General features: G+C 38.6%; 1 protein-coding gene across 1 annotated transcript; it reads right to left on the bottom strand.

Annotated features, from left to right (window-relative positions):
- Positions 1-6645: 6645 nt before the first annotated feature.
- Positions 6646-7479, bottom strand: LOC145823644 (uncharacterized). Its single transcript, XM_082923133.1, has one exon. The coding sequence runs from the start codon at positions 7477-7479 to the stop codon at positions 6646-6648; it is 834 nt and encodes a 277-aa protein (XP_082779259.1).
- Positions 7480-10918: the final 3439 nt, after the last annotated feature.

Here is a 10918-nt window from a genome sequence, read left to right as displayed (position 1 = left end):
AAAATAGTGTGCTTGGGACGTAGGGTTCATGTTTTTTGTGGCAACCATTTTTTGAGACAAATTTGCTCTTGCAGTGTAAAGATGCCAGAAATCTATGCAACATTCCATAGTCGTATTATCCATAACCATGAAATTTGAATTATTATTTTATTATTATTTGTTTTTAAATATTTTTTGTTAAGGATTGAATGCTTGCTATAGTTGTTTCCTTTTTGTCAGTTGTAACCTTAGTAGCTGAATTGGAAGCCTTTTAGTGACATTCGTCTTAAATTGCTTTAATCCTGGGCATGATTGTAACATATGGTTTCTTAAATGGCTTGTTCCTTTCCTATTGCCCCTAGCTAAATCTTTCCTGCAATGCTTACATGCGGCTATGTGTCCATTTAGCCATTTAAAATTTTCAAAGTCATTCCATACTTTGACGTTGATATTCAACTCCTCTTTGTAGCTTTTTGAGATGCATCCTCACCCAACTCGACCACATCATTCTTGCCAAAAAAAAGTTGATTACAATCCTTAAAACATTTTTCAGCTCAAGAAATCAAATATGCAATGCCCAAGAAATCAAACATAAATCCCTTGAACGAGTTTACATTCAGTAAACATTTGGATTCAGGTTGCTATGATTCAATCTTTTTTTTTTTCTTTTTTTTTTCCTTGCTATGATTGGATCTGTTAATTTCGAATTCAGATGGATGAGGATGACTAATTGATTGGATTTTTTTGGAGCTATCTAATTGATTTGTGTCTGCCTTTACAAAAATCTAAACCTTCAAAATACTAATTTTCTTGTACATATATATATATATATATTTTGATCGGCAAAAGAAATCTTTATTGATGGACGCATACAAAATGTGATACAATGCATCAATAAAGAGGAGCTTGGAGCTAATACGAAGCTCCAAGCGTCAGTTGGAGAGGAACCAACAAACCAGAGATCAAAAGAAGATTACAAAAAACCAGCTAACAACACAAGAAAAAGATCAAAGGGAAAATGCAGCAGAGGCACAAACACAACATTCACCCTAAAACTCCAAAACAAAACTGCAAAGCATTCAAACAAATCTGGCACAGACCATGAGCATAGCATTCACCAAGAACACACCATTCACACAGCAACCAACACCACAAACAGAGCATTCGGTAATGAACACAGAAATGCAGAGCTTCACCCAAAGCCCACACAGTCATAGAACAACAGCACATCACCAACTCACACAGCAGCATTCACATATCTACCACAGACCCACCCAAGCACTTTCTAATTTGCCTCAATTAAAGATAAAATCCTGCACTGAAAAATGGTAATCTGTAAGATGTGGTTGTACGCAAAAAGCAATCTTATGCTTGACTAAATCGCAGAGATCCTCCAACTTTGGGATGGTTGCTCTAAACACACAATCATTTCTGCACTTCCATATTGACCACATCACTACCAATGGAATTACTCCCCAAATCTTCCTTTCTAACTTCCTTAACTTCCCCCTACCCACCATAGGAGAAGACTCTCCACAGAGCCTGGTATAACATCTTCGACATCCCACCATTTCAGCATTTCAATCCAAATCTTCCACACAAAGGGACACCAAATTAGTACATTGTTCACTAATTCACTACCACTGCAACAGAACACACAAGCTGTGGAGGCACCTTGATTGATCACACCCAGTTTTTGTAAAAACTCCTTGGTCTTCACTCTTTTTTTCCAAGCAAACCAACAAAAAAAACTGCACCTTAGAAGGGATGTACTTGAGCCATATCAGTTTAGTTATACTCAAAGTGGCACCTGCATTATCCACAACAAACTTATACAAATCTACTACCTTTAGAACCCCAGAAGAAGAGGCTGACCAGACAGGATGGTCAGGGCACTCTGGACACAGAGCAAGAGCTGCCCGCAGTATATTAATTAGCCTATCTAGCTCCAACTTCTCCCATTCATATAACTCCCTTCTAAAAGCCAAGGACCAACCACCAGCTATGGTTTTCTTACCAACCATAACACTCAAGGACTCCTTTCTTTCCACAGACAACCTAAACAGAGTTGGTAATTCATCCTTCAAGCAAGCAAATTGACACCATAAATCATACCAAAATCTGATCCTCACCCCATTCCCTACCTTTAAATGGAAGTTATTCAAATAAAACTCCTTTAGGCTATTACACTATTCTGCAACAGAGATGATCCCTTTCCAAACTGCTAAGTAGCTATTGGATGGAATGAGTGATGGAATCCAACCACCTACCTCCATCTTATATTTGCTGCATATAACTCTTTTCCACAAAGCATCCTTTTCACCACCAAACCTCCATCACCATTTGATTAGCAAACACTTATTCACATCCCTCAACTTCCTAATGCCCAAACCACCTTGATTCATTCTTTTAGACAAATCCTCCCATTTGATCATATGGATTTTCCTTTCCTGTTCAGAACCTCCCCATAAGAAAGTAGCTTGAAGCTTGTCCAACTCTGATGCAACCCCTTCAGGCATCTTAAACGATGATAAGTAAAACACTGGCAAGGCTGAAGTTACTGCTTTAATAAGTGTGAGCCTCCCCGCAAAGGACAACATCTTCTTCTTCCAACCAGCCAGCTTGGTTTTAACTTTATCCACAACTGGTTTGCAAGTGGCCTTCTTTCTTGGATTAGCTCTAAATGGCAGCCCTAGATAACTGAGTGGCACTGACTTAATTTTGCAATTCAAAACTGCAGCCATATCATTCATCATCTCCATAGAGACACCCACACCACATACAACACTCTTGTGGAAGTTTATTTTCAGCCCAGAGAAGATTTCGAAACACCTTAGCACCCTTTTTAACTTTCTCACCTCCTCCACCTCAGCTTCATAGAATAAAAGTGAATCATCTGCAAACTGTAAATGAGTTAACAACACTCCCTCACAGCCTACCTTCATCCCTTCAATTAGGTTTAGCTCACAAGCTCTGCTCAACAACAAATGTAAACCTTCTGCTACTAGATTAAATAGAAAGGAAGACAGCGGGTCGCCTTGTCTTGGATCCCTTTGAGGGCTAAACTCTTCAGTAGGAGATCCCTTGACAAGCACTGAGACTCTTGCAGTTGTTACACACTCCTTCATCCAATTGATCGACTTAGCTCCAAAACCAAACTTATAAAACATAGAGAAAAGAAAGCCCCAATTAATGGAATCATATGCCTTTTCAAAATCCAACTAAATAAGTACTCCCTTCTTCTTGGCTTTCTTCTAGCCCTCAACAACCTCATTAGCAATAAGCATTCCATCTAGAATATTTCTACCACTTAAGAACGCAGTGTCATGACCCGAACCCGCCCCTATGGGTTAAGGGCATAACCGGCCAGTAATCAAAAGATTACCTATGGCCTCAAACCATTCCAAACATAACTCATCAGAGTAAAGAGGCCAAGCAGAAGCAATTTCAAACTTTTGTCCATAGAGCTGTGCTTATATGGCACGTCATAACAATCCATACATATACATGTTAATAACTCACATCAAAATATGCACTAACACAAATTTCTGTACATACAGGATCATTCAAGTCTAAGTCAGCCAATCAAAACTATATACAAACATATCCAAAGTCCTCGCCAACATGACAAAATATAATAAGGTAGCAAAAGGGCGAAGACAAGTCTCGTGCGTGAGACGTAAGGGCTGACTCTTCAAAACTTGGTTGTTACACACAAACTTCACTGAGGCTGGGTTTGGACCTCTCTTGGCTCACCTACAAACATATGAATGAGCGTGAGTGAAAGCCCAGTAAATAATATCAAATAAAGAAGACACACGAACAGTATTTACAACAATATACACCAAACGGCCTTGGGCCCAATTCATATTTCTATCAGGCATATATCTAAATATGTATAGGTCAAGTGACTGCGATTCCAAACACATCAAACGGCCTTGGGCCCAATTCATTCTCGTCCGACGGCCTTTGGCCCAATCATTTGTGTCATACGGCCTCTGGCCCATTCATTCATGTCATACGGCCTCTGGCCCATTCATTCACGTCATACGGCCTCTGGCCCATCCATTCACGTCATACGGCCTCTGGCCCATCCATTCTTTCATTCATGTCAAACTGGCCTTTGGCCCATTTATTCTATCATTCATCTCAAACTGGCCTTTGGCCCATTCATTCTTTCATTCATGTCAAACTGGCCTTTGGCCCATTCATTCTATCATTTGAGCATTTATTCTTTCATTCATGTCAAACTAGCCTTTGGCCCATTCATTCTATCATTCATCTCAAACTGGCCTTTGGCCCATTCATTCTTTTATTCATGTCAAACTGGCCTTTGGCCCATTCATTCTATCATTCATGTCAAACTGGCCTTTGGCCCATTAATTCTTTCATTCATGTCAAACTAGCCTCTGGCCCATTCATTCTATCATTCATGTCAAACTGGCCCATTCATTTGGCATAGCAAGCATTTGTCCACCATTCAAATTAACGAACTTATAAGACTTACATAGGAGTAAGCAATTGGACAAATAACATACTTTAGATATCTTTATGAAGATATTACTCACAGTGATCAACTGGATGATTTGCTCTGGAGCTCGACCCTACACATTCCATGAACACAATGGGTCACAAACAATCCAATTCATTCTTAATTCACATATTCCTCTTTAGGCTTCTTGCTTATTCTTTTAATTCATTCATAATGCTCAATGCATGCCTAAGAGTAGTTAGAAGTGAAAGAGAACGGAAAACGAAACACAGAACATGTTTACAAAATTTCTGAAACAAGGGTCCCCGCTCAAGCGTGGACTTTCCCGCTCGAGCGGACCCATTAGGTCTGCAAAAGTACTAGTTGCCTCATTTTTGTGCTTGAGCGTTGACTTAGACGCTCGAGTTGAAGATCATTCTACATAGCTCCTCGCTCAAGCGTGAACTTCCCCGCTCGAGCGGACATCATGTCTGCAAAAATACTGGGAGCTCGAATTTTCCGCTCAAGCGGCGCTTTCCCCGCTCGAGTGGACATGCCAAATTCTAGAAATTCCAGAACTATTCTTGAGCTTCAAACTTGTATTCAAATCAACATATCTTGCACATTATGACTCAAACTTCACATATACGTGTACTAATATGGTACAAACACCAAATTACAACATTATGAAGCTCAATTCCATGAATTACTTACATGCATGTTCCAAATTACACCAAACTTGTTCCCATCATAATAGTTCCATGTATTTCAAACTCATATTCTCATGAATTGTACATGCATGTGGAATACAACTCCTATTTCAACTTACATGGTGCAAATGGTAATCACAAACATGAACGTTAACCAAAATTCTAAATGGATCATACTTCTCATGCTCAACTATACAAATTCATGGCAATTATACACATGCATGCATTCCATGACTTCAAACTCATCAAAACCAACTCAATACATGTTCTTTATCTTCATTCAACTTTGAATGCACAAATTACAAATTAAAATCCATGAGTCAAGGGTTGATTACTCACCTAGGAGCCTTAATTCTCACAATTGTGATCAAATCTTGCACCTAGCCTTCCCAATTCACAAATCTTGAGCCAAAATGCAGAAAGATGCCTCCTCTCTCTCTCAAAGTCCGTCCTCTCTTTCTCTAGAGAGTTGATCTCAGCCAAAGTGATTTAAAAGAGGAGGAATTAAATATAATAAGGCCCTTTAAAAGCTCCCTCTCAAATACATTCTTTTATATTAAATAATTGGGCACCATTTCATTATTTTAATCTATTTAATTTGATCTGAATCAATTTTCAATTAAATTTCACCGTAGGCTCTAAAAATTACGCCAATCACAATGGCGCAGTCAATTTCAATTTTTGTGGCCGATAAGGCCTTCAATTTAAATTCCAAAGCAGATAATCAAACAGATATTCCTACGGTGAACAGATAGAAATTCAAAACCACATATTTTCACATAAATGGCACACAAAATCATATCAAACACATAATTATATTTATAATAAGGACCAATTAGCATAATACGGGACAAGGTTATCACACGCAGACTGAGGCTCACTAATGATATGTGGCATAACAGATTTCAGTCTATTTGCCAAAAGTTTTGCTATGATTTTGTAAATTGAGCCCACCAAACTTATAGGTCTATAATCAGATAACCTAGTTGGATTATCCCTCTTAGGAATGAGGGTTATGGAAGAAGTGTTTATACCTTTTACCAATTTGCTGTTCCTATGAAATCCTTTCACAAAATTAATGACCTCACCCTTTATGACCTTTCAAAACTTCTGAAAACACAACAAATTAAAAACATCAAGTCCTGGTGCTTTATTCCCATCACAATTCATCACTGCTAATTTGATCTCTACTTCTGTAAATTCTGTTTCTAACAGTTCAAACCTCACCCTACCTTCTACTGATGGAAAATGACCCCCTAACTCAGGTCTTACTGGCCAGAGCTCTGTGTACTGATTTTTGAAGTATTCAAACACCTTACTCTTCACTTGACTCAGCTCTTCAAACACCACATCCCCTTCTGTAATAGAATTCATTTCATTTCTTATTGTTCTGCACTTTGTTACTACATGAAAAATCTTGTATTCTTGTCCCCTTTCATTGCCCAGTTAAGCCTAGTCTTTTACAGCCATAACTATTCCATTATCCTACTCAATCTCCACATTTTCAACTCTAGCTTCACTTCTCCTTACTTTTTCCTCACCATCAAGGTCTCTAACCTCAGCTAGAAAATCAAATCTATGAAGTTCACCCTCTACAGTCTTCAATTTGTTTACAACATTTCCAAAAGCCTCCACATTCCAACTTTTAAGGCCACTTTTCAAGATCTTCAACTTCTGAATCAGAATAAACCCAGCCCAACCTTTCACACTGGACTCTTTCCACTTTGACTCCCTGAAACTCTGAAAATTTTTGTGCAAGAACCAAGCATTTAGAACCCTAATGGGCTTTGACCCCCAGTCCCTCTCATCCTCCATCATAAGAAGAGGGCAGTGATCAGAAACCAGTCTGGGTAAACCCCATAGCTTAAGGTTGAACTTCTCAAGCCATTTTGGGTCTACTAAAATTCTATCTATTTTGCTCCACTTCTCACCAGGATATGAATTGCACCATGTGAACCTCCTCCCAAGTAGTGGTAAATCAGATACCTCACACTTATCAATAAACTCATGAAATTCTTCCATGCCTCTATCTCTCCTAGAACACCCTCTCATATCCCCAATCTGCCTAATCTCATTGAAATCTCCTCCTAAGCACCAGGGATTAGGGAATTCCTCCTTCAATTTCAAAAGACAATTCCACAAATTATCATTAGGTGCATAAACGTTTAGAATAGCACAATTAAATTGGTTAAAGAGGGTACCTGATAATAAAAAGAATCTTCTATTACTACAGCATTCCTTTACATGGAAGACATCTGGGTCCGAAATGCACAGCAATCCCCCTATAGAGCCTACAGCATCCACCACCATAAACTCCATTTTACCCCTAACCCACACAGATCTAACTTCATCCTCTGTTAATTTTGACTTTTTTGTTTCTTAGAGCAAAGCAATATCTACATTCCTTTCCTTTAGGAGCTTCTTTACTTTGCCTTTCTTCTCCTTCCTCCCCAACCCTCTAACATTCCATGAAAGGATCTTCATAATTAACTATGATTACTCCTATACATCCTCCCAGCTGGTGTCCTTTCCAACACTCACCCCCCTTCAATATGTTCCTTGTCCTTCAATTCAAGGTCCACTATTTTCTCCAACACTTTAGCTCTCTTTCCATTGAACTGTACTTCGAGAACTTCCCCCATTTTCAGAGTTGCTTCAGCTTCATTCAGGACAACCCTCCCTTTATCAACTCCACCCTCTATTGATGCAGATAGGGACATGGCACCACTGATGCTCACTAGACTGCAGCCCTGGGTAGTGTTCTACTTGTTGAGGCACCTCTGCTTCCATACTTCCTCATTAACTCAAATGATTTTTTCCTTAAAAAATTATGGGCTCCTTCTCATGGGCTTCAAAGAGACTTGACACTCTCCCACCTGGTCCACCTTCATCAGACTTATTTTTTGCATTTAACTCTTGCTGGCTCAGCCCAGTTTGTGATTTATAAAGCCCACCCGCGTGCTTTGGTGTATTGTTCTGGCCCAAAATCACTTCAATATTCACACCTGGCCTTTCTAACATAACCTGGCATACACACTTGATTTTCCAAGTTCTGACTAACAACCGTCTCCTCTATGGAGCTGATCCTCTGGTTTCGCACTTCCATCATTTGGTTGCAGGTCTCAGCAGTCATTACCTTCCCCCCATCACTTCGAACAACTTTGGCTTCCCCTACACTCCTCTGACATGCCACATTTTCCACCTCCACACTCCCACTACGACCAACTGGCCTGGTTCCTTGAGGTACGCCATATCCAACCTCCAGATTAGTAGCTGATTCATCCTCCATATCAGCATCATCGTCTACATCCTTCCTGCAATTCCAACCAGCACTGTGTTTCCCCAATACATTTGAACTACCAAACTCAGCTGCATCTTGAATCTTATTACATCTACAAGAAAGTTTTAGTGTTCTCACGGTTACCGCCTGTTCTTCGCAAACTCTCACTAGAAACACCATACCCCAGCATTCCATATTTACAACTGAATTTATAGGTTCCATACTTTTAGTGGAGACCTTAACCTTTGCACAAAGGAAAGTGGTTGGCTCATATCTCTTTCAAAACATAACACTTGCCCCCAGAACTCACCTATCCTTCTTACATTGGAACTATTCCATAGATGTAGTTGGATGCCATAGCAACCTAGCCAAACACATCTTTCCTGCTCCAGTACCTTCCCTGGTTTTCCTTTAGCAATGTCTTCGCACCAATCCAAAATCAACTCCTTAATGGATGATATTTTCAGTGCCCTCTCCTCCTTTGATCTGAATGTGATAACTACATCTCTTCCCCTACTTTCTCTTACCATAATACTGTCTATTCCTATACCTGCCAATTCCTTTTTCAAACTAACATCAGCATATTGGGCCTTCAATCCTATAATTATGCTCTCAAACAACCAACCATTTCCTACTTCCTCTGCCTTTAAGAAGATGCCCTCTAATTCCCTTGACCTTTCTCCTGCCACAGCCTCTACAAAAGATCTCTTGTCTCTAAAAGAAAGTTCAACTTACACTAAATTATGCACACACACAAAAAAAAAAAAAAAAGGTGAACGGGTAACTTTTTAACCTAGTCATGGAAGCTAGTGACACAACATGTCTGCCTTTATGAAAACTTGAATCGTCAAATGACTTGGTTGCTGTTGACTTTATTTTCTACATATATTTCTCTTCCACATTTTCACATAGTATTTCATTCAAAAGATAAATAATTGGAAATGGTTATTTTTTCCAGAGGTGATGATGATGGTTTGAGTGGATCACTATTTTTACATCTGGCTAAATGATATTCTGCATTACGAAGTGAACAAGAATGACATGGAAAATTTTGATGTCCATTTTTGTAAATATTTGCTCACCTAGTCTCTGATTTTTGTTGAGGCTCGGCTGTATAAGACTAGATGAAGCAAATATGCATGTGGATATGATTGGTTCTCTAATAAGACTTCATTTCATATATCAAATATCAAATAGTTATGAAGTACTGGTTCTAACGCTAAGGATATTATGAAGTTCATGTGACATAAAAGTACCTAAACATGATAATCTGACATGAAACACAAGATACAATTGTTCCATATGCTTGAACAAGAATTTATGTTTTATATGTCTTGTCAATTTTCATGAAAGAACCTCATTATATGTTATGACTTAATAAATAATAATGTTTAAAGTATTTATTACAGGATACATTTGGCATTTTTATATATATACATAGTATTGCAGAGTTGGTTATGCTATACATTATCGTATATGATAGTTTAACACATGTTTACAACTAAATTGGACTTCAAGAAAGTTAATGAGACCTAGATTGTGTATCTATCTTATCAACTAGAAGAGGATGTGGTTTTCAATAACTTGTATAACCTTTTGTGCTCTTTAAAGTTGGTTTTAGAATGTACTTTTGAAAGGGAGTAAATACATTTTTAATCATTGAAGAATTTCATTACCAAAAACAGAAAGAATTTGTAATGAGAATTGTTATTTTGGTAATGACAACTAGGCAACAAAATATTTCTTCAATATATATGAAAAATCTAAAATCTCTCAAATATTGATTTGTGATTATGTATCAAGTTTAAACAATAAATAAGAATCCCAATCAAACAATCAAAGACAAACCAGCATAACGATTTAACGTGGAAAAGCCACAACTAGAGCGCCTCCAATTGTGATAAAAAATAACGGGAAAAAGTCACAAAACAATCCACTAAGAAAACATAAAGGAATTACACAAGTGTATTCTCAATTACCTAACGAATCCACGCCCAAATTAAGCTGACCCGTATGTGCCTCTTCCAGCCCCGTCTTCACCTCAGAATTGTCTTGCCCAATGTTGAATCCACAACGCCGATGTCGAATCCATGACGATGAACCACTCAGGAATCCATGAAAGCTTCTGACCCAAATTCTCCGGAATCTACCGAAGAACAACTCTCTCTTTGTAAATAAAACAAAATAAACCAACCATTTCATAGAATCCACTCAATTCATGATATAAACTCTCACAAATATCATAGGAAACATGCAAAAAAGCTCTAGATGAAAACCTTAATGCCGAAGAAGAAGATCTAGAAGGCATACCCTAAAACCTGATTGAACCGTAGCTTTTATAGCAAACAGATCAGCGATCTCCGCTGAAGCACATGAACGGCCGCTCGAGCGGACTGACTAAAACGCATGTTTCAGAACAAGGGTCTACGCTCGAGCGCAGGAAAGGCCGCTCGAGCAGAAAAAAACAACTTCCAGTAC

The sequence above is a fragment of the Camellia sinensis genome, chromosome 4 (assembly GCF_055761805.1).
Source record: "Camellia sinensis isolate YWXY chromosome 4, ASM5576180v1, whole genome shotgun sequence".
NCBI classification, from domain to species: domain Eukaryota; kingdom Viridiplantae; phylum Streptophyta; class Magnoliopsida; order Ericales; family Theaceae; genus Camellia; species Camellia sinensis.
This window is presented reverse-complemented; position numbering and strand designations above follow the sequence as displayed.

Bases quoted from the DNA above. Each gene is read 5' to 3' on its own strand.
- LOC145823644 (XM_082923133.1), bottom strand. From the start codon at position 7,479: ATGGAGTTTATGGTGGTGGATGCTGTAGGCTCTATAGGGGGATTGCTG.